Here is a 25,588-nt window from a genome sequence, read left to right as displayed (position 1 = left end):
CTGCAAACCACTGAATAAAATAGCAAGGGTTTACCCTGCTAGTATTACCTGTGTGCCAGTGAATTTCCTTTTGATTTGGGAATCATGTGTGCCACAGATACTTGAACTTTTAAGGAGCCGAGCTTTAGGCCTAATTGAAGACTATACTGCAAGTATGCAGAATGCTGCTTTTAAGGAACAACAAATCTGACTCCTTGCATCAGATAAGATAGGAATGCAAAACTCTATGATAGGATCTGGATGACATGGGTTTGCATGCCCTCAGCATTGTGGAAATTACCTCTTCAGCTAGCTAGCTACTCCAAATGGATGCTTCAACAGCCATCCTATCAAAGTGGGGGTTGGAGTTCTAGATCTGCATGTAGAAGGACCTAGCAAAGAGTCAATGGCTAACTTCAAAGGTAACACATGGACAAGTTATTGGGCATTATTAACAGATATACATTACAAATTGGTATGAATATCATTTTTGTATATGTAATGCAGTCGTCTAAGGGTGAACAAGCCTTGAATTTACAAAAACTTATATTAACATATAGTGGAAAGTTATTGTTTATTATTGGGTGGACATCTCCTTTATTAAATGCAGAATATTAACCTAATATGAGTATCTTTTCTATTCTATTTTCAGACTGGTGTGTGGGAAAGTTGTAAATATGCAGGAGATGCACAGAGAAACTTGAGTAACATTTCAATAGGGAACACCTGGGCAACAACGCCATCTTGAAAAACATATAGAAACTCACCATCAGTCTGGGATTTGCAAAGGAAAATTGTGCTTGTTTGTGCATCGTCAGATGGGTTACGCTCATTGCTGAGATCTGCAAAGGTCCAAAAAAAATAAAATAAAAAAAGAAGTGAACTTAAAATACAATTGTGTTTTATTAGCATTTCCAGTTATATTAAATAATAATTAAAGATTAATTAAAGTTTAAAACAGGATTCATCACTGTGGGGGGAAAGCTTATTCACAAAATAGAATGACCGTATCAGTAAAACAGTGGAGGTTGATCAATTTCAACTACATACATACAAGTAAAACCTGCAACATAATGTGATGTGGATCAACCACACAATGTTATTGAATTTTTGTATACAGGTATAGGTTCTATTTTCTGGGAACCCAGGGCTTTCTAGATATCTTTTTACTAAAATATATTTAAACATTAAATAAAACCAATGGGATTGTTTTGCCACAAATATGGATTTATGCTGCTTACAAGTACTGTTTTATTATTACACCTGTTACTCAATATGCTCAGGGCTTCCAATAAGGAATGATTATATCCTAGTTTGGGTCAAGTACGAGGTACAGTTTTATTATTAAAAAGAAAAACAGGATTAATTGAGTTTATGGGAGGTGGCCTTTCCATAATTTGGAGCTGTCTGGATAACAGGTACTGGATAACAGATCCCATACCAGTACAGAGAAAAATAAAATCTTTTTAAAAAAAATAATTATTTGCTTTAAATAGATTCTAATGATAAAATTGTCACACTGTACCTCAAATCCCCCTTGATGTAACATGGCATTTTTTGACCCCCCTTGGGGTTTATGCCCTCTTGCTTAGCAACTATCAGCATATAGCATGAGAGAACTCCTGCTTTGGGAAAGAGTTGGATGCAACTATTTCAGAACATATGCCTATGTGAGCAGAAAATCCAGCCCAGTGCAATATCTTCAATGTTGTGAGGCAATTATCCTCTTTTTCAGCTGATTGGGGGGGGGGGGGGTTTGATGTATTTTTAAGCAATTATGTCCATGGAAATTTCAGGCATGCAGGATTCCTCATATGACACTTACTTACCGCAGAACGAGCTAGTGGATTTAGCAGTAGGTGCATTAACTATTAACAGGAATGCATGGCAGCCAGGGTTGGACTGGGGCATTGGGGCACACCAGGGCTGCACAACGAAAAGCCCTCCTGGCAGTCCCCAGAGTGCAATTATATGGCATTTCCTTGACTTACTGCCGTTTCCTTGACTTATTGGTGTTTCTGCTAGAAAACGCAAATAATGGCGTCTTGTGGCAGATGTTGGCTCGCAAGAACCCTGTGGGAATTGCTATAGTGCGTATTCCATTATTTTCAATAGGGCTTCATTTTGTGTGCATTTAATTAAAGGGGATCTCCAGCTTCTAAGTCAAAATTTGATAAAGAGGCCGACATAACACAGAAACCAGTATTATACCCATCACAGTTACCCGTCTATTCAAAAAGTATAAATAAATGCCATTTTCTAATCTAAAATCCAGCTGGTTAACAGTTCTTCTCTTTCTGCATCAGGGAAGGAGGGACTAAACACTGATGTTACAGATTGTGACAACTACTCCACAGCTGACAGACAGCATGCAGGAACTACATAACCCGCAATGCATTGCACTGTGATGTTCATTTCCTTATTAAAGTCACATGTGCAGGGAATTGTGGGGTTTGGAGGATGCAGGCTGAGGACAGATGGCTGCTGATACAAAGGTAGAAAAGGATACCAAACACGAAGGCAGGTGTAACTTGATGTAACGTTTCTGCTAGTTTGTTGCTGATACAAAAGAACAGTAGTCAGCCAGCTCAGCAAAGTAGTCCGCAGGAGAGCTGGGGCCTAGGCTTAGGGAACTATTCCCTAAGCCTACAAATCATGAAAAGTCTGCATATTTTTTAATAGATGTATATTGCAAAGTTGCTTGAAATTATGTTTACTTTTCAAAAAGCTTAAGTTATGTTTGTGTGGAATTTCCCTTTAAGAAAGCAAAAAAAATTAAAAAACAGCATAAACTTGCACATATATACCTCTGGCCTATGGATTGTTGTTCTTTAATAACTGGGCTAAAAGTACCCAGTAAGACAGAAGTGTCAGACCTCAAGCACTGCTAGACGGTTCCCACTTAAAGGGGTTTTTCACCTTTCAGTTAACTTTTAGTATGATGTAGAGACCAATATGCTGAGATAATTTGAAATTGGTTTTAATTTTTTATTATTAGAAAGATGAGCAATAAAAAGTAGCACTAACAATAAATGTGTAGCCTGGAAAGTTTCTTAGAATTATTCATTCTATAACATACTAAGGGGCCCATTTACTTAGTTCGAGTGAAGGAATAGAGGAAAAAAAGTTCGAATTTCGAATGGTCGAATATGGCTACTTCGACCTTTGACTACTACCTTCGAATCAAATGATTCAAACTAAAAATCGTTCAACTATTCGACCATTCGATAGTCAAAGTACTGTCTCTTTAAAAATTCTTCGACCCCCTAGTTCGCCACCTAAAACCTACCGAGGCCAATGTTAGCCTATGGGGAAGGTCCCCATAGGCTTCCTAACAATTTCCTGATCAAAGGAATATCCTTTGATCAATGGATTAAAATCCTTCGAATCGTTCGATTCGAAGGATTTAATCGTTAGATCGAACGATTATTCCTTCGATCGTAGGAATAGCGCAAAATCCTTAGACTTCGATGTCGAAGGATTTTACTTCAACGGCCGAATATCGAGGGTTAATTAACCCTCTATATTCGACCCTAGGTAAATGTGCCCCTAAAAGTTAACTTAAAGGTGAACCACCGCTTTAAGTCAATGAGAGATGATAGGGTAAAGATGAGAAAATGTGTGTTATCAAACTAAATATTGTAAGTCTGCTGACCCTGTCAGCCATCTTTCTGAACCTTGCTTAACAATGGCTATAGAAGCTCCCCAATAACCATTGTAAGTGCAATACATGATAAAAGACCAATAAATTCTGCTGCCGGTGTAGGAAAAAATATCTTCAGTAACTGCTACTGATTTATAGCCCTGGTTAAATATAGTGCTTCTGGATTGCACCTATCAATGTCTGCTCAATATAGTGATGAGCTTCATGCTATAAATGCCTGCTCCAACATTAGAAGGATTGATTTATACAGCCAGCTCAGTTCAGGGTTCCGATATGTCTGTTTCCCGATCTGTGAATTCATATTTATTATAGATTGTCAGTGATCTTGGTAATACGTACTAAAGAACACTAGAACACTAGGATAAACTGAAAAAAGACACAACTTTGTCACCTTCTCAAATTCATGCATAAGTTAAAAGAAAAAAAACACCTTTTCACCATTTTTTTCAGATTTTACCGAAGGAACCCGACTTTACTTTTGACGTATTGGACCTTTTGCTTTTACAAGCTATGGCTCAACAGAAATCACAGGCATGAATATTTATAGATAATGCACTGCGAATTAATATACAATAGCAATCACCAAGCCTTGTGGCTTAGCCACAAATTTGTAGAATTGAAGAATGCAATGGAAAAACCAGTCACCAGTCCAAGTAAAGTTACTCATGACTTCTAAATTCATCACCTAATGCCCAAATCAGATTATACTACCAATTCCTGGAATATAGGTAAACAATGACTATCAACGGCCCCATTATTGATTTGTTTCAGAAGGTTCACCAAGAGAATCGTAAATACAAGTTTAAAGTTATGATTTTTTAAAGAATGCATAAAGATTCACTAAGATCAGTATTTGTGGGTATAAAAAGTGGATGAGCAGGATATTGCAATAGTGATTTAAATGTAGAAGAGTGTGACTGTCTAGGAGTATGGGTATGTGTCTAAGAAAGAATAAATATCTGACAGAAATTTAAACCAAGAAAAAAAAAATCAAGGGAAGGGTAACATGAATTAAAAGAACCCTAAAAGCACTTCTGAATGCAAGAGATGCGGGGACAAGCCTTCTAAAACCAGAAAAATATTTACATGCTTCAAGCTACACACATAGTAATGCCTTGAAACCAAATTTGAGAATAGAATAAGGAATTATAGGCAGAGTGAGTCTTTGTAGTCAATTATCGATCCAGAACCTTTAGTTTAATAGAACTGACAGCCAAATAAGGAGCCATAACTAAAAACTTACAGAGCAGCCTCATGCTACACTGAATAGATGTTCTCCAAGTCAATTGTGCAGCAGATGCAAATATGGGGAAGGGGAATTATAGTGAAAGGTGCCGTGTTCCCAACTTTTGTCTTTAATCTGACTACTTGTGACACTTTGTAAGAAAATACAGCCAAGCAGTCCAATAAACGGTACATTTGAACGAAGGTGGATCTTTAGGGTAAAACTCCGCGGGCGATTTTACCTGTTATACCTTCCGCTCCGACACAATGAGATTAATCGCAGGCGTCACGTCGGATGTGCTGAATCTAATGTAAGTAATACAAATGTTGCACGCAGAAGCGGATTACATCTGACACGACTGTAGGATGAAGACGCAACATGCAGCGTTCGCATTGGGCAGTTGTGTCGGAAGCAATCAGCTTCTACGTGCGACATTTGCATTACTTACATTAGATTCAGTGCATCCGACGTGACGCCTGCAATTAGTCTCACAGCGTCGGAACAGAAGGTATTGCAGGTAAAATCGCCCGTGGCTTGTGGGTTTGCCATTGTTGTAGAAAATCAGTAGCAGATGAGGTCAGTCATTTATTTTGTAGAATCCCTTAATTTAGAATTATCTTCCAGATTTATTTTCATCATGGGTAAAAAATCCATCAGGGTGTTTGGTTATCTTATGGCAGAATTCAACCTGCTACAGCACGGAGCAAGCTCAGCAATCAGCATCTGTATTTTTGCTCTACTGCAGATCCATTCAAATGTTGCTTCTCAGGGCTGAAGGACAAAGGAATGCTGCTATATTGATAAAGCAGCAGCACTAGGGCAAGTCAAGTCACAAGGGCCCGCTCAGATTACCTCTTCTATAATAATGTCCTCTAATGGATTTGAATGTGATCTTGCTGCCTTTTTGTTAAACCACTGACAACACCTAATATAAGAAAACTTAATTTATAAGGCATGCATACTGTTGAGAATCAGTGCATAACATACATTGCTTGCAAAAGGCTGTAATTAGGCAATATAATGTCTTTTCAACCACCTGCCAGGGCCAGTTTTTCAGGAACTGAAACAAGACTTGATGAATCCTTGTACTTTTAAATGTGCCTTGCCTTTCACAACTTGTGCCACCTTGTTGTCAAAGCTTACAACAACCAATCAATGGTGGTCCCTGATTGGTTGTTGTAAGTGTTCTTTGATTGGTCACAACACCTAAAAAAGATGTGCAGGGGTGTGTCCATTAGCCGATGAGTAAGTGCCCCAACACAGCATGGCTATGCATCAACTTGTTTATATAAACTATAGTAGAGTTTCTGAAGCAAACACACCAGTTTTACCAGTGCAGGGCAACTGTACATTATATTTTCAATACTCTAAAACACTTTCTATTTGTTGGTGTTACTGCTCCTTTAAACTTTACTTCTCCTACCCATAATTGCTCCTCTCTGAAATACCAAAAGTGATATTTTCACTTTCATTTTTCAGGCAATTAGGACAGAAAATGACAAAACATTAGATATTAAGCTTTTGCAATACAAACTGTATTTGTTAAACTTATGTTGAACTCAGGCATATATCGACTATGTACCATGGTATTTAATCCTCAGTATAATCTTCTTGCAGTTGACATTTAGAACGGTGAAAAAACTGTGATAAAGTTTCAAAATCCTGTGATAGTCATGTGAGCCCAAGAGGCATTGTGTGGGGGGGAAAAAAAGGAGAAAAGTTAGCAGCCACTCGTATCTAACAGGCAATATAAACTACTTTGTCAATGCCAGCCAAATTAATAGGGATTACACTGAAATGTTGCTTGATGAAATAGTAGTGGGGGTGGTCATTGAGGACCTCCTGACCCCTACCCCTTAAATGGAGATGCTACATACATTACTGAATTTCCCACAAATCAATTTAAGACTAATAACAGGCAGCCAGTCACAAAGCACAGTGCTATACTGCAATGGTTTCACAACCAAGCCCCTCATTGAAAAGGAACATGGTCCTTACTTGCAGATTTAGTTGGAAGCACATTGGCAAATTTATGGGGCCATACGTGTATCAGGATTACTCAGATTTGGCCTAGCATGTGGGTGCTTTAATCAAGCCCAAAACTGCGTGTTGACGGCCAAATGAGTGGACCTTCTGAAGTCTACATAACTTAGTTTTATATAATTATTATATTATTAAGAATAATAAATAATAATACTTATTTTAGAATTACTTCAAGATTTAATTATACAGGTATGGAACCTGTTATCCAAAATGCTCAGGACCTGGGGGTTTCCCAATAATGAATTTTTCCATAATTTGGATCTTCATAGCTTAACTGTACTATAAAATAATGCAAACATTAAATAAACCCAATAGGATGGGTAAGGATCAATTACATCTTTGGATCAAGTTCAATGTACTATTGCATTTTTGCAGAGAAAAAGAAAATTATTTTTAACCATTTGGATTTTTTGATTGTAATGGAGTTTATGGGAGACAGCCTTTAGGTAATTTGGAGCTTTCTGGATAATGGGTTTCTGGATAACAGATCCCATACCTGTATTGAAATGAAATGTTATAATGCATTCAAAAAAAAAAACAACCATGGACATTGTATCCATGCCATCCAACTGGTAATATCAGAGAAGTGTGTCTTTTAGGATAAAAAAAAAAGAGAAGAAATCACAAACAAAAACTTAACTAGCAACTCAATAGTACACAGTAGACAAGACAGAGTTGTACGTACCAACAACCTTCTTATACACTTGCAACATGAAAGTAAAACTTTAACATTGCAGGCATTTATCTGTGAAATGTAGGGTTTTAGGCTAATGGGGTATTACCATGCATTTCTGGGTTGACCAAAGCTACTAAATGTTCAAGAGAAGAAACACCTGGAATCATTGTGCACCACTTTATTATCCAGAAAACTAAGAAATTGTTTGTTTTTTAAATTACAAAAGGCCAAGAGCAGATTCAGGTCTGACCAGGCACTCTGCACTTTTTCATTAACCGTGGTTTTGTTTTCCTTCAGATAAGGGTTCCATGCATCCTTTTTCTTAGTAAAAATGGCCATGCACGTGTGTGATAATCAGAGACTTGCTTTACTAAATACACATTCAATCAAAAGCTGCTATTTCAGTTGTCATTTTCCTTTAAATTGGATTGAGGGTTAATTTCAACCAGACTGGAAATATGGATGTCCAATCGAAGGAAAAATACCAGTATAGAATAAAGTTCTGGATTCTACATCTCAGTCTCACACGGGGGGTCCAGATGCCCATATTCCACTTTTTATATGTGGGTGACAGGCCCGCTTTAGGCAAAAACAGGGTTGTATTGTGTGAATAATTTTCTTTAAATAGAATGACTTATTGTGGCGACCTCAATACCCCCCTCATACAGAGAATTAAATTGTTGCAGATATTCTCTGCTGTACAAGGCACCATTGTATTTTTTGTTAAAAAGACAGATCCGAACCAAGCAACTGTAATTAATACCACTACAGTAGTGAAGTTATCTATAGTATTTTATTAAAAGATAATGTCAAACTAAGAGATCCAATCATGTTCAATAAAGGAATATCCCTTCAAAAATGTAACATTCATAAATTTGTTAATAGTGGGGAGAAACAAATGCATAAAAATATAATTAAATCATGTCACTGAGCCAGTGATTTACAGTGATTTACTTCTGTGCTGAAAGACACAAAAAGGGCTATCACTGTGCATGGGGATTAGCCGGATGGGCCAAAACTCACAGGTTTGGGCTGACCAATTACCCCCTCAGGCAGTTCAAAGGCTGTCATCACCACCAAACCAGTTGCTGGCCAATCTCTTCACCCTGTCCCAACCCCACTAGCAGTGTTTGTTTATATACTTGTTCATGCCATGCCATCTCCAGTGGTGTCAGAGATGGGGTGAATGCAACATAGTTACATAAATAGTTGCGGTGGGCAAAAAGATGCAAATTGCATCTTTGCATTCATTTTCAGCAAGTAAAAAATTGTGACTATGTAAAAACGTGCAAAGTAAGGTGGAAGAGATAAGAAAGTTAGAAGAGCTTACTCATATTCTGCATATTGAAAGCCCTAAATATTGTAGAATATGGTCCCCTTGGTTAGCCTACGTAAAAAAGTTAGGTAAAGGGTAATTATTAGACGCAAACTCAGATCTTAATGAAAGTTTATATCAGATAACAACCTAATAGCGAGCAGATTATAGCAAAAACTTGTTGTTAGTGTTTGCCTATTTCAATCCTATGTTGGTATTATCTGTACTTGCATGAAAGTGTATCCCTCCCCTCTTTTCCTTCTGTATCCCCCCCCCGCATAAAAATATAAAAATTATAAAAAATAAAAAAAACAACGGTCAACCTGCATTAATACAGAGCATACACATGCTCTTAACTTCTACTGCATCTGTTCAAACTTCATGAGTCATTATTACATTTTTTTTTGATTACAATAACATATTGCACAAAACAAATCATGATCACAAAAAAAAGTTGCCATTAGAGGGGGGGTTCCACAATTTTGACTATATACCACTGAGATTATTAATAAACCTTGCCCAAATACATATATTTGCTATTATATATGAGGGCAGCCACCTCAAGCAGTGTTTCATACAAATAGGGTCCACTATAATTTTATAAAATAAGAAGTTAAAGAAAAATATCAAAATTAATATTTTGCTTAATTAAAAATTAATAATGTGTTTCTTTTCCTGGTTATAAATATACTATTTTATTTCAGAAAGGATTTCATTCCATAGTTATGTAGAGAGAAGAGGCATTTGATCACACCTTCCTGTAATGAACTTAAACCATTGTATTATACACAGCTTATCTTTACCTGATATGTAAGAGTGTGCCCCTTGACACATTTCTGCCCAATAGTGCCAGTTTATTTATATACAATGTAGTAAAGCATCTGAAGGAAACACACAAAATGCTTTATTGCATATATATTGCACTTACTGCTCCAGCCCAGAGGTTCAATAGCTCTGTAACAGTTACAGGCCTTCAAAGTTTTCCCCAGGACCTCCCCATTTTGGATCTTGTTAAAGGGATACTGTCATGGAGAAATTATTTTTTTCAAAACACATCAGTTAATAGTGCTGTTCCAGCAGAATTCTGCACTGAAATCTGTTTCTCAAAAGAGCAAACAGATTTTTTTATATTTAATTTTGAACTCTGACATGGGGCTAGACATATCCATTTCCCAGCTGCCCCCAGTCATGTGACTTGTGCTCTGATAAACTTCAGTCACTCGTTACTGTTGTACTGCAAGTTGGAGTGATATCATCCCCCTCCCTTTCCCCCCCCCCCCAGCAGTCTAACAACAGATTTATATTGTAGAGTGAATTATTTGCAGTGTAAACAGTGTAATTTAGAAATAAAAATACATCATAAAAATCATGACAGAATCCCTTTAAAGTATTTTAGTCTGCCTGTGAAACTACACATGCTCAATGTGCTCTGTGTAGCCATAATGTAGCTAATATCGAAAGAAATTATCAAAACATTAGCAGAAAGTGAGCTTACATCTGTCAGAGTAGCTGACAATATGGGGTAGTTATTATTAATAAATTCATACGTGTTTCCATGTAATGTGAATCTGAATTAGTAATGAATTGTGAATTTTAAAGGACAAGTAAAGCTGTGTAGCATTTCTAGATACATTTTTGTTATGTTTTGGGGTTCTGTGACCAAGGCAAACACAGACCTTTAGCAGTGAAGATCAGTCCCTCTGATAAGTCCCCAGCAGCTCTAATCTGCTTTTCTTATTTGCAGCATGCGCTCTGGGCTGCTATAAGTCACCTATGCTTGAGTGACCAACTCACAATACACTATATGTATAAATAGATTTTAAAACACAAAGCTGATTAGTAATTAATAGAGATTCACATTACATGTCAGCTCTGAAACCAATCAGTATCAACATTCAATAATTAGACCTATAGCACCAGCTTTAGTAATAGGAAAGCCTAATTTTCTGCTTGATTTGCAATTACCCATGTACCTTCTCAGCAGCTGCCCATGGTACATGGAGCATGTGAGTGTTACTTAAAACTATAAAACAAAATCCAAGAGGGTAAGCTCCTGAAAAAATGCTGAAGGTCTGGATCATTACTGTTATACAGATGCTGAACCTTTAGGCTGGTGCATAAAGCTTAGCATATAAATCTATGTCTAAGTGAGTGGATAACATACAGGCACAAATTGGAGGGTAAAGGTGCACAAGGGGACAGTAACACATGTACTGTTGCACTGCACTGGTAAAACGGATCTGTTTGCTTCAGAAAAACTACTATAGTTTATATTAACAAGCTGCTGTGTAGCAATGGTGGAAATTGGAAATGCTATATGGCACAGGTTAAATAGTGGATAACAGATAACACTATTATGTTCTACATAGCTTATTTGCTATCTGTTGTGGAATCTGAGCCTTTTCTCATTTGAATGATTGCCCCCATTGCTACACAGCAGCATAGTAGTGTTACTGAAGCAAACACACCAGTTTTACCAGTTCAGGGCAACACTACATTATATTTTTATTACTCTAAACCACTTTTATTTTTTGATGTTACTGTCACTTTAAATGGGTGGTTCACCTTTACTTTTAGTATGTGATAAAATGGCTAAGTCTAAGAAACATTTCAATTGGCCTTCATTTTTTCTTTTGTATAATGTGCCTTCTTCTCCTTCTTCTGACTCTACCCAGCTTTCAAAATCTAAAAACAAATTCTCTGTAAGGCTACAAATGTATTGTTATTACTGCTTGTTATTAGTCATATTTCTATTCAGGGCCAAGGCTTAATTTGGGAGATTGCAGAGGGTGTGAACGGTGTAAAAAGACGGTGGCTCTGATAGGAATGGAAGAGACAGCCTGGAATGTATAGTGAGACAACAGACAAGTGAAGAAATGCGATGACGGCAGAGGAGTGAAGGGCTTTGAAAGTTAGCAGAAGGATTTTATAGGATATCCTTTGCTTAGCAGGCAGCCATGCTGATGATTTTACTTGGGACAAAACAGGTTCACTCTTAAGAGAGAGCAGAATTCTAGCAGCAGCAGGGCTGCTCCTGGTGAGAGAGAATGTTGAGCGGCCAGTTAGCAGGGTAGGCAAAAGAGACGCCTTCTGTAACTTTCTGTTTTTTAAAACTATAAAAACAAACTATAGCACTCATTGCACTAGTGATGCAGCCCCCCTTTGACCTGCTCCAACACTAATGTTTTAAGAGAGGAGCAGGAGAGGAGGGGTGGCATTGGTGCTGCTGCTGCCTGAGAATCAGGATCGTCCCTGAGCAGCAGAGTTTAAAACTGCAGGGGAGAGAGATGGGAGTCACTCAGACTTGATCAAGGGCCCGGTGCTGGCCTAAAACATGGACTATATGCCAATGCAATTTTAGCTAATCTTTTCCCTGTTACCCACATTTTTTTAATACATTTGTAGGAATCTTAATGCACTGATCAATGGTAGTTGGACATGGGAGTACATGCAGTTTTAAAAGTATGGGATCTGGGACTTTCCAGGACTTTTAAACACTAAAAAAAAAAACAAATAGGATTACATTTAATTAGCAAGAATTCAAGTTAGCTTAGTTACCATCAAGTACAAGGTAGGGTGTTATTAAAGACGAAAATACAACATTGTGAAATGTTGATGCTTCAAAAATATGTAATTTTAAAAACCAATTATAAAATCGACTTGTGTGTATCTACCGCACACTGTGGAAAATGCATGGTATCCCAGAGCTTGACCAAAAAACATAGGAACCCCCATAACAAATATTATTGACCCCTGCTTACATGAATCACTGTACAGTAGAACCCAGATATAACAGTTTCCAGGGAACTGCATGAAAGTGTAAATTCCAGGAAATTGTTAAATCAGAGAAAGAAAAAATGGGGACCAATACGAATCAGGGTCAATTCTGGGAAACAATAATATTCAGGGATGTAAAATTGGTTCTATGGTATTATGTTCCATGACCTGTATAAAAACACTCGGCCTTTGGCCTCGTGTTTTTATATGGTCATGAAACTCCGAGGTAACTTGTAATATCCTTATGTTTTACAAGAGGGGGTACTTTATTCACTATATAAATAGTGATTAGTGATGCCCTTAGTTATAAACTGGAGAGTAGCAATCTCATGTTTGTAACTTTAAATAAAGTACCCCCACTTGAAAAAAAAAAAAAGAAGAATATTAGAAGTTATCTCAGAGTTTGGAAATCCTTAAAATTTTGCAGTGGTGCTAATGGGAAGGAATAACCTTGCTTTGCCATTTGGAGCATGCACAGTTTGCAAACTGACAAATTGGCACCCCTGGCAGTTTTAAGGTTTCATATTCAAATATAGTGTTTCCTTAAGGCCAGCTCAAAAGTGTCTTAAATGTATTCCTAATGCTTCCATTTTCTACATAATAAACAAAATGCAAGTTAACATTCCCCATTCTAGTCAATGTGAGCTACAGAAGAAAATTTCTGACATTACAAAGTGCTATAGCTCTAAGGCATGGAACACATCCAGTTGAAACAATCGGCTACTACACAGTCAAACGTCTGCAGTTTATGCGTCTTCAGCCATGCACACCTTTAGACTTGATCAGACAGTTTGGGTAACTGTTCTGCCCAACAATCTTGGCATGTTTATCAGCTTGGGGGGGTCAGTTTCAACAAGCCACCCGATGAGCCTATTGGATGGCAGTTGATCTAACCAAAGTTAAAAAAGGTTATCTTGTCAATTAGGGGAATGTAATAAGTCAGCAATGTGAAAAGTTATGCCTTTGCAAGAACAAATTTTGCTTTGCGTGAATTTAATATAGCTTTTGCAAAGCCGGAAAATGTTTAGCAAAAAGACCGTTTGCAAAACTTTATAGTTTGCGCCAATGCGCAGTAAATGTAATAAAACTTCTTACCGAAAAAGTCGTTATGCTTGCTCCAAAAGATTCAGGAACAATATTACATTGAGAGATGTGGATTTTTAATTGGTGCGAACTGTTTTTCTATTTGCGACTTTAATTACCTTGCCCGTGTTTTATCACAAAGAGAATTACACAGAAGTAGATAAAGCAAGCAGCTGACAGTTTCTGCCATCGCTGTAACATGGCCAGTCATATGGTATTGGACCATTAACCTTGTCAGATAGCTTGAAGAGTCCGTCTCTGTCAACAGACAATTTCTTTATACAGGTATCTGTTATCCAGAATGCTCGAGATCTGGGGTTTTCCGGATAACGGATCTTTCCATAATTTGGGTCTTCATGCCTTATGTCTACTAGAAATTCATTTAAACATTAAATAAACCAAATAGGGTTCCAATAAGGATTAATTATATCTTAGTCGGGATCAAGTACAAGCGACTGTTTTATTATTACAGAGAAAAAGGAAATCATTTTTTTAAAATTTGGATTATTTGGATAAAATGGAGTCTATGGGAGACAGCCATTCCGTAATTCTGAGCTTTCTGGATATCGGGTTTCCAGATAAGGGATCCTATACCTGTATTAGCAAACGTTCTTGCCTTACACTTATTATTTCAGTAAAGCCTAAATGGACCATTGACAGTGTACATAAGAAAGAAAAAGTAACAGAATCTTACTGCCATTACAAGTAACGCAAGTGCAGATCTGAACCAATGTAACAAATCATAGGCACCACCCAGATAGTGTTTAAGTTAAAACAGCACTAAGACAAGGGCGGCCAAGGAGCTAAAGGTAGAGTCCTGCGCAGGTCCATTTTTTGTGACCCGTAGCCGACACATACCCGCAACCTGCAATCCGCAACCCGGACGCGCATTCTTACCCGCTTGGACCCGCTACCCGACCTGATCCGCAAGTACCATATACGCAACCCGGACCCGCTGACCATCAATCATTGTACACCGGAAGTGACATCATCGGAAGTAGCCGTGGTTAGAAAAAAAGGAGTAAAACAGGAAGTGCTGTCATTGTAAACAGGAAGGGACGTCATCGGAAGCAGAAATGACCAGTGGCCCAACCCGCGACCCCGCAGAACCGCCGACCCGCGTCTATACCCGCACCCGTAACTTCTATCCGCAACCCACAGGTTTTTGCGGGTAACCCGCAGGTAATCGACCCGCTGCAGGACTCTAGCTAAAGGGTTTAGTGAACTGCTGTAGAGACACATGAACACATATGTTTGCAAAGGAAATCTGTGTTTTTGGCGACTTGTGTCCGAATCAGTGAGCGTCTCTGGAAATGACCAATTGCAAAGTAGCGTTTTTAGATTCCTATAGGCAGTGCAGTGGCAGTAGAAGTTGTAGCTGATGGAAATGCATGATCCATGGCTATATTATGGTGGGCAGGGCATTCCCCACTATGCTCCCATTTGGAAGGAGTCTCAGTGTCAGCCAAGTGTCGGTGCAAATGAATGTGCTCGAGTAAATGGGGTACACTCACCAATTGGCAACTCCCAGACGCTCATGTGCTGCACATCACCATCCTGCGGCTCACCTTGCGCCTGGTACGGCTCCCCACTCTCTGTCACTTCACGGTCCCGCCCCTCTTTCGGGCTGGAGTCCGGGGACACGCAACAGGTCACGGTATTCCCCATGGAACCGAGCTCGGGAACTAACGATAACCTGTGCAGCGTCTCCTTTCACTACGGAAACATGGAGACGCTCCAAGGCTGGTCTACGGCTATGGAGGAAAGCCGCTAGGATTGCCAGAGTATTCCCTGCATCCTTTCCTCGTTTCCTAAGGAGGCCGGTCCTACGGGAGCTTGAAGGAGGGCACGAACACGTGACGCAATTCCCACCTCCCCAGATGACGTACCTTACGACCCACCCACTTTAGGTGTTTTTGCGATTACACCAATCACAGGCTCATTGGATGAACTCCCTCTTCGCTTGATTGGACAGTCCGCGGCCTAATCAAAACGAGCCAATCTGAGAGGGCGTGAAGAGGAATTCAACAAACTGCAAATCAAAACTCTAGAAGTGACGTGGAATCCTTACTGTACTGTGCAATTCCCAGCATGCTTTGGAACGCGTTGGCTTCCTGTGAAACATTCAGAGGGGTAGCGTACGGTTCTCGGCGATTTAGCGTTGACTGTATGGCTGATTTAGTTCTTTACTAACCTGAGCGACCAGACTCGCGCATTCCTTAGTTTAAGACTTTTTGGTTTCCCAGAATAACTTTACTATTACTGAGCAAAACGGACACATTTCTATTTCCGGAAAGGTCCTTGCTTTTTCAAAACGAGGTAAGAACCGCAGACAGGAAGGTTTGAGGCGAAGAGTTTTTTTGTTTGTTTGTTTAAATTAAAGGGGAACTATCGCGAAAATGAAAATGGAATATAAGCTTCCTCATACCGAAGTAAGAAACTTTCTAAATATAATCAATTAAATATTCTGCATTGTTTCTGAAATAATCAAGTTTATCTTTACTATTCCTCTCTCAGCATCTGTTTCTCTTCATTCTGTCTTCATGCAGCAGCTGGGTGTCAGACGAATGATCCAGTATTTCTTTTTTGGGGGGGGGGGGGGGGCTTCCTTTCCTAGCAGATGAATTAGAGCTCACTCAAATAACTGATTCTAGTACAAACAAAATCCAACAAAAACTTGCCTTTTGCACGAATTCTGCATGTAGAGAGATGATTTCTGGTGATTTTAATAGAGAAATAAATCTTCTAGGTAAAAGGAGCCCCCCTATAAGATATATTGGATCATTCATCTGACGCCCAACTCGTGAACGAGGACCGAATGAGGAGAAACAGATGCTGAGAGAGGAATAGTGAAGATAAACAGAATTTTAATTGATTGTATTTAGAAAGTTTCTTATTTCAGTATGATGAAGCATCACAATAGTTCTCCTTTAAACTTTATTGTAAACGCATCATGTCGCCTTGTGATTCCAATGTAGACATTGAGACGTCCTATATAACTGCTGTAACTTTGCGGTGTAGAATTCATGCTTCTCAGACTTCGCTGCACTGCCAAGTGTTGACTAAAGCATGTCAGTTACACGGCACTCCTTTTAAAGGGGTTGTTTGCCTTTAAATTAATCTGTAGTAATATGTAGAGAGTGATGTTCTGTGACAATTTGTTACTGGTTCTCTTTTTCTATTCAAAAATAGGGAAGAAGGTGGTGCTCCAGAATAAATTGTAAATGACTCGACAAATAGTAATGTGGTCCGGGTGCTCCAGACCCCCAGCTTTAGGGAGCGGTACGGCAACAGATAAATGGAAAGAGCAGGGCACTCAAACGGATCCACGGGACCAAGGAAAATAGTTAAAAAAAAATATATTTGATTTATACAAAGTCAAAAGTGTATATTTGCATCTCCATCCGCCCTACACGTTTCGCACCCAGTCAGGGCACTTAGTAATGAACTCTCGTGACTAAGTAATTTCAAATATTTTACCATACAAGGAATAGAACAGATTAGAACAGTTATTAGAGGAGGGGATCTTTTGACGAAACTGCGTAAAAGGGAAGTATACTGGATTTTTCCCTTGCAAACCAGGCTGCCACTTCCATCAAATTATCCTTTTGATGTAGCTTGTGATATATATTTGTATTTACTATTTTTGCGACTTTTTATATTGTGAATTTGTATTTATCCGTAACATAGATTGTATAATTACTAGATCATCTGGTAACAACTAAAAAACTGAGCCAACAGCCCTGGTTCTAATGGATGATATATACAACATATTTGTTACATTGTGATAGGTTTGAATGCTTTGGAATAATTAGTTAAAGCTATATGAATACGAGAGGGCCTGAATAGAAAATGAAGTAACTATACATTTGCGGCCTTACAGAGCATTTAGTTTTAGATGGGGTCAGTGACCCTCATTTGAAAGCTGGAAACAGCCAGAAGAAAGCGGCACATAATTCAAAAACTATAAAAAAGCAAAAATGAAGGCCAATTGGAAAGTTGCTTAGAATTAGCCATTCTATGGTATACTAGAAGTTAACTTAAAGGTGAACAACCCCTTAACTGTCTCCTTTGCCTCTATCGGTAATGAAACAGAAGTGCTTAAAGCAATGGCATGGAAGAAAAATTTTGGCTACTTAGTGGACAATAACATTATTTTGCCTTTCTTTGCATTTTTTTGCTCTCTCAGAATCCTCTTCAGAATCTCTGTTCCTCTAACTTGCACTGTGGGATATAAAATTATCAAAGCAGCTTATTCAGGATTTATGGTTTACAATCTTTTAAAAGAACAATAACACAAAAAATAAAGTATTTTATAGTAATGAAAATATAATGTAGTGTTGTACTGCAATGTTAAAACTAACGTTTGTGTCAGAAACTCTAAAATAGTTTATATAAACAAGCTGCTGTGTAGCCAGTGCCATTTCTGAGGAAGGAGCCGTCTGATGCTCCTGTAATGCCGCCCCCTCGCCTGCTTACCTTTCCAGGGTAGGCAGAAATGCTAGTGTGGAGAGCACAATTACGATCTCTCGCACTAGTAAAGCCGAATTTTCGGTTCAAAAACCGGAAATTCGTCTCTTAATGCACCAGGAGTGGCATTTTTCTCGCCCCTGGAAACCTATCTGGCGCTGCCGCCTAAAGCGAGTTATTCAACTCGCCTTATCTGCGGAGCGCCTCTGTGTGTAGCCATGGTGGCAGCCATTCAAAGCTGAAAAAGGTCACAGGATATACAACTGATAAGCTCTGTAGTATACAATGGGATTGTTCAGAACGTATCTGTTATCCATTGAGTATCCTGTGCTTGAATGGCTGCCCCTATGGCTACATATAAGCTTGTTTATATAAATTATAGTTGCGTTTCTGAAGCAAACACACCAGTTTTACCAGTGCAGCACATCATTACAGTATATTGTCATTCCTTTAAAACGCTTTCAGTTTTTGGTGTTACTGTTCCTTTAAGGTCAGATCTGGGCTGTAAAGCAGCTGTTTGGATATGCCTATGACTCTTTTATTTGTTTGTCATATACAGGTCAAAAAGATTTTGTGTGGCCCTAGTGACATGGCACTGGTGCCTTATAGTGACAGCGGAGTTCAAAGTCTGAAGAGATTTCATGATTCCAGTGCATCCTTTAACTTTGTGAACCACAACATCGAGATCAAGCAGGACTGGAAACAGCTGGGCGTTGCAGCAGTTGTCTGGGATGCTGTGTGTATTCCTCTAAATTGTGTTAAGCTTGCTTTAGGCACAAAGGGTTAATGAAGTCAATTCGGCATTCTCTAAATGTCACAAATCCATGTTGCACTGAATTTACCCAGTTATGCTATTGGAAATAATTTGTGCCTTCATTGCTAAGTGTTGAGGTACAAAGCAGTTAACTTTTTTTTAAAGACTCTGTATTCAATACACTGGTGCTTAATAAGTTATTGTCCACTGCTACTCTAGTCTGCTTGGCATATCTAATGCAGAGTCTGTCTGTGCAACCTCACGGCTGCTGTCTGGCTCTGTGCTTGTAGGGATGCACCGAATCCACTATTTTGGAGTGGGTGGGAAGGGGAAAACGTTTTTTACTTCCTTGTTTTGTGACAAAAAGTCAAGTGATTTCCTTCCCCGCTCTAATTTGCATATGCAAATTAGGATTCGGGTTTGGTTGAGCCTGGCAGAAGATTTCGGCCGAATCCTGCTGAAAAAGGCCGAATCCTGGATTCGGTGCATCCCTAGTAAAATGTAAACTCACTTTCTTATAAATTAATGAAAAATATCTATTGTGCAACTATTCAATCTTATCGAACTGTTTTAAGGAAGGGGCTGCCAAGTGCTTGCTGCATTCTGCAGTTTGAAAATCAGCTGCCATCTTAGCTCCTGCTATATGGGTTGTTTTTTTAAAGGGATACTTCGCCTTTAAATGAACTTTTAGTACAATGTTGGCAATGATATCTTGAGATTATCTGCAAGTAGTCGAAATTCACTTTTTTTGAGGTTTGAAATAATTAAATTCTCTGGCAATTTTCCAGTGTAGTTTCAATAAGAAATCTGGATCAACTTAGACAAGTCCCTATATAGCATACTTCCCAACTGTCCCAATTTTCGCGGGACAGTTTTGACAGCTCAGCCCGCAGTCTCGGGTTTGTTAGTGAAATGTCCCGACTTTATCTTTGCTCTCCTGCACTGAACAGCCAGAAGAAGATACAAAGTTTCTAGCTTAATTGGCTTTTGGCAGAGAGCCCAGAATAGATACTTTTGTAACAATGTAAGATAAGCAGGTCTCTTGGGAGAACTTAGACTCACAGCTTAAAGGGCCATTCACCTTCATAAGCAAAACTGTAATAACACATTAAAAAACACAGAAATGTGTTCACACTTTCATAACCTGCCAAATTTTGTCAAATGGACATGGTAATTAGGGGGTGTGGCCACAAAAATGGGCGTGGTCAAAAAATTCACGTGGCAAATCTTTTTGTCCCTTTTTCAATTTCTAAAATGTTGGGAGGTATGATATAGTACTATGGACAAATAGAAAACTGACAATAGATGTCTTTTGAAATTTGCTGAACCAAACAAAAAAAGGGGGGAACTCCAAGGAAGAAATATAACATGTTCAATACCGATATACCGGTAGCAATTTTTCTACATGCTGTATGCATGAATGTGTTCATTTATAAACCTTTTTAAAAACTGGTGGGTAGCAAATTGCAGCTGTAAAAAGCCACAATGGGGGATCATCATTTTTACAAAGCACTTATAAGTGTCTGCTGTTTTTTTACACCAAAATTTTATGCTAAAATGAATGCTCTGATACATTGCAAATTGTAGTATATTTCATCAGTGTTCACCCATTTGTATTTAGACCTCACATTTTTATTTAGAACACTGCTTTAGGAAAACATTTCTTCCTTTCTTTGTGTTTCATTCTTTTATGTTGTTGCAGGCCTTGGTCCTTTGCATGTATCTGGAATCTGGAGGTGTCCATTTAAAAAACAGCTCTGTGATCGAGCTTGGTGCCGGTACAGGTCTTGTAGGGATAGTGGCTACATTGTTAGGTAAGTTTGGTTGAAACACAGTAAGGAGGTTATATATCAAAGCCTGAATTTATCTCAATATTTTCTGCTACAGACTCGCTTATTTATTATTACATATTCCCGAAAATTTCCTTTGTGGGAAAAAATCTAATCTTCACGATTTTTTTTGGATTTTTTCATCCGGTTTTCACAAATTTTCTGTAATTTTCACCCTAAAACTCAGAAAACTTCAGGGTATTGCACGAAACCCAGTACACCATCAAGAAATCATTGGGACTTCTCTTATTAACTTATATGCAACCTCAACTGAGGTACCGGATTTTCAGATTCAGACTTTTCCATCCTCAGGGTTTAATAAATTGCGAAAAATTCGTGATTTTTCAAAAGTCTGATTTTATATTAAAAAAAATCACGATTTCTTTTGTGATTTTTGCATTCGGAGTTTAGTAAATAACCCCCTAAGTTTAGAAGGTTAGACATAATTTGTGGGAATCTAAAAAGCGGTCAATATGCCTTTTGCCACATGCACACTTCACTACAACAATGTTATTTCCTTCTTTGATTCCAGAACAAATCAGTAATATTTAACGGGGAACCAGTGTGCCCTAAATCAAAATGCCAATGCATGTTGTCTCATAACCATGGCATGTCTTGCTTGTGTCCCCAAACAGACCTTAAACTTATAGGAGAGCTAAACCCTAAAAATGAATATGGCTAAAAATGCCATATTTTATATACGGAGTATATTGCACCAGCCTAAAGTTTCAGCTTGTCAATAGCAGCAATGATCCAGGACTTCAAACTACTTGTCACAGGGGGTCACCATCTTGGAAAGTGTCTGTGACACTCACATGCTCAGTGGGCTCTGAGCAGCTGTTGAGAAGCTAAGCTTAGGGGTAGTTGCAAATTATCAAGCAGAAAATTAGGTTTGTCTGTAGTATAAGCTGATGCTACAGGGCTGATTATTAAATTCTGATGCTAATTGCACTGATTTCTGTGCTGCCATGTAGTAATTGTCTGTATTAATTAATAATCAGCCTTATATCGTGACATTTCTATTCTATTTGTATTGTATATTGTGAGTGGGTCCCTAAGGTCAGTAAGTGACACCACACAGAGCATGTGCAGTGAATCAGCAGAAAAGAAGATGGGGAGCTACTGGGGCATCTTCGAAGACACAGATCTTCCCTGCTAAATGGCTGTGGTTACCTTGGGCTGGTACTGAAGCCAAAAACATAATGTACAACATTTCTAGCTACTTCTTTAGTTAAGCTTTAGTTCTCCTTTAAAGGGGACCACTGCACCCTAATCGAATGCAGACTAGCCTCAGGATTATTGGGGGTTATTTATAAACACTGGGCAAATTTGCACATTGGCAGCAACCCATGGTTGAGGAAAAGATCGCTAGCTTTGGGGAAAGAACTAAAATCTAATTTGCTGTACCCCTCATATTCAGGGTTAATGGATAAAGTATGTATGGTAATAAATATATAATAATTCTGTAATTCATTAGTAAACGTGGTAAATGTAAATAAGCATGACGATGTAGAATTTGTATAGGCCATTCTGTACACTTTCTTTACCTTTGCTACAGGTGCTCAAGTTACTATCACAGACCGAGACCTTGCACTGGAATTTCTTAGGGTGAATGTGAGAGATAACATTCCTAAAGACAATCTGCACAAAGTGTCTGTCAGAGCGCTGAACTGGGGCCACTCATTGGAAGATTTTTCCACGTATGATTTCATATTGGGAGCCGATATCATTTATTTGGAGGAAACATTTCCAGACCTGTTGAAAACATTCCTTCACTTGAGCTCACAGCAGTCGGTCATTCTGTTGTCCTGTCGACTCCGCTACCAGCGAGACCGGGACTTCCTGGACATGATGAAGCAACATTTTGATATAGCCGAAGTTTATTATGACAAAAATACCGATGTGCATATATTCAGAGCTCAGCTTAAGCAAAGAAAAGAGCTTTAAAAAAAAACAAAAAAACTACAGAATTATTTACAATGGTATGTTTGTTTTCCAGTTGTTCAAATCTTTTCCTCCAGTTTTCAGATGTAGCTGTCATAACATGCATTTTTTTAAAGAAGAAGTAAAGGTTAAAACTAAGTAAAGGCGGCCATGCACAGGCAGATTAAAGCTGGCGATATCAGTCCTTTAGACTGATTCGGCATCTTATCTGCCCATGTGTGGGGGCTCCTGACGGGTCCAACCAATCAATATCAGGCCAGATATCGATCGGTCAAGTTTGATTTTTCGTACGATCCAGTACCGCATCGGCTACTTGATGCGGTCCTGCGACCCATCAGAGCGCATGGCCCCTATTGTGTTTTTAATATGCTGAATAAACTTCAACTGTTTTAACGTACCTATTTGGCTTCCACTGGTGCTCCGTCCTCTACGAATTCTGCTTAAACTACTGGCTGTGGGGGATCGCGGCCCGCGTGTAGCACACTGGAATGCAGCTCAGTCTGTAAATGCTCCCACTATAAGTTTTCGTTTCTGTGACCCGTCAGAGCCCATTCTTCGTATCGTAATCCGATCGTTCGGCCCCAGGGCCGAACATTCGGATTCATTCGATATCACCCAGCCGTTAGTGGGCATATCGGGTCAAGATACGCTTGTTTGTCGACCTTGCCAAACGAGCGGATCTTATAGTGTATTGCCACCTTTAGCCTAAGAAAGGTCTATTGTGTATACATGGGATTCTGTATCTGACTTCTTTCTTTCAGCCAGGTCATGGGTTTGAGCTCCTCTTCCTCCTCCCCTCCCTGCTGTAATCTGAGCCCAGAGCTATGAACGAGCAGGGAGAGACTCAGGCAGGAATTGATGTCACACCAAGCTAATATGGCAGCTGCTATCCTAAACAAACAGACAGAGCTTCAAGAGCTGTTAACTCAGATAATGTAAAGCATTCTACAGAATAAATAAAGCGTTCTATCTTGCACTATTGTTGCTAATCTATTGGCAATAAAATGCCTCCGTTTTTCTCACCCTTTAAAGGCAAGTGTTATTATTAATTAAGCGGCATCACAGTACACTTCATTAAACCAGCAGTTTTGTGTGTTCATCCATACCTTAGTTCATATAAAACCAGATGGCAGAAGGACGGGTTAATAACTAGGGTCGCAGTTGGAATCGGTAGTATCTGATATCTTGCTTCTGATGTCCCCTCATTTTGAATTTTGGTCCTATGTTAATATAATCACTGGAAGTGTTCTGTTGTTTAAAGGAAAACTACACCCCCCAAACAATGTAAGTCTCTATAAAAAGATATTGCATAAAACAGCTCATATGTAAAATCCTGCTTCATGTAAATAAACCATTTTCATAATAATATACTTTTCTAGTAGTATGTGCCATTGGGTAATCATAAATAGAAAATTGCCATTTTAAAAAATAAGGGCCGCCCCCTGGGATCATAGGATTCACTGTGATGTGTACAAACATACAAACAAACCATATATTTTAGGTCACATGAGCCAATTAACAGACAGAGTTGTGTCTTTTGCTTCCACACTTCTTCCCGTTACAGTTAGAGCTGCAGTATTTCTGGTCAGGTGATCTCTGAGACAGCACAGAGACCATCACAAAATGGTGGCTCAAGGCAAGAGATGTAAAAGGGCAATATTTACTTAAATATATATTCCAGTTTGGTAAGATTCTTTAATATAAATTGTAGTAATAGACGGCACCAGTCATTGGTTTGTTGTCTTAAAATGCCTTTATTGGGACATAGACTCTGACCCCAAACACCCGGCAACGTTTCAGACCTCTCACGGTCTTTTCTCAAGCCACTCAGACAGCACCTGTGCTCTGTTTTTTATACAATGTATCACAGTGACCCCTAGTGACATTTTCCATAATTACAATGTTTCACATTTACAAATTGCCATAATTGTCAAGTTATATAAATCAAAAAAGGCGTGTATCTCTGTACCTTTGTGCAAAAAGTCCAGTATTCCTTAAAGTGTCCAATATTTTAGATGTGCAAAAGTTATGCTGTAAACAAAGGGGAACATAATAATTACCCCTTCAATAAAATACATATTAAAATTTTATTATTCATTTTAATATGTATTTTATTGAAGGGGTAATTATTATGTTCCCCTTTGTTTACAGCATAACTTTTGCACATCTAAAATATTGGACACTTTAAGGAATACTGGACTTTTTGCACAAAGGTACAGAGATACAAGCCTTTTTGATTTATATAACTTGACACAATTATGGCGATTTGTAAATGTGAAACATTGTAATTATGGAAAATGTCACTAGGGGTCACTGTGATACATTGTATAAAAAACAGAGCACAGGTGCTGTCTGAGTGGCTTGAGAAAAGACCGTGAGAGGTCTGAAACGTTGCCGGGTGTTTGGGGTCAGAGTCTATGTCCCAATAAAGGCATTTTAAGACAACAAACCAATGACTGGTGCCGTCTATTACTACAATTTGAATTGATGAACGGATTGAGGTTGGGAACCGTACTTTGGAGGTGAGGGTGCTGACTGTGAAAATTGTGAAAAAGATTCTTTAATATGCCACTTAATATGATATGAACTATCTGTTGCTTAAGTGTTCATTTTGGGGGTATAGTTTTCCTTTAAGGGGAGACATTACCTTGTGCTTTCAAATGGAGGAACACATTGTTTCTTGAAAAATAAATATATGTTGGGATCAATACCCTGGAACATGTCTTGGGAACTAACTGATTAAAGGGGATCTAAAGTCGCTTCATTAAAAATTTATATTTCCGCCTGTGTTTTTAATTGAAAATTAAATGTGCAATAAGCTTAAATGTT

The 25,588-nt window shown here is 38.6% G+C and overlaps 2 protein-coding genes across 2 annotated transcripts in view; one reads left to right on the top strand and one right to left on the bottom strand.

Moving 5' to 3' along the window:
* The window catches only part of ccnyl1.S (cyclin Y like 1 S homeolog), a 38,562-nt gene extending 22,996 nt beyond the window's left edge, over nucleotides 1-15,566 (bottom strand). Inside the window, 2 exon segments of the mRNA NM_001094965.1 lie at nucleotides 747-821; nucleotides 15,277-15,566. Coding sequence (NP_001088434.1) covers nucleotides 747-821; nucleotides 15,277-15,430 — 229 coding nt within the window. The 5' untranslated portion in view covers nucleotides 15,431-15,566.
* A 278-nt stretch (nucleotides 15,567-15,844) lies between these two features.
* On the top strand, nucleotides 15,845-23,733 carry mettl21a.S (methyltransferase like 21A S homeolog). The gene is made up of 4 exons (XM_018239018.2): nucleotides 15,845-16,081; nucleotides 18,792-18,968; nucleotides 20,689-20,800; nucleotides 22,374-23,733. Exons 2-4 carry the CDS (start codon nucleotides 18,822-18,824, stop codon nucleotides 22,760-22,762), a joined length of 648 nt encoding a protein of 215 aa, XP_018094507.1. The 5' UTR covers nucleotides 15,845-16,081; nucleotides 18,792-18,821; the 3' UTR covers nucleotides 22,763-23,733.
* Nucleotides 23,734-25,588: the final 1,855 nt, after the last annotated feature.

This window comes from Xenopus laevis, chromosome 9_10S (assembly GCF_017654675.1).
Source record: "Xenopus laevis strain J_2021 chromosome 9_10S, Xenopus_laevis_v10.1, whole genome shotgun sequence".
NCBI lineage: Eukaryota > Metazoa > Chordata > Amphibia > Anura > Pipidae > Xenopus > Xenopus laevis.
Note: the sequence above shows the minus strand (reverse complement) of the source record. Positions and strands in the feature narration are given on the sequence as shown.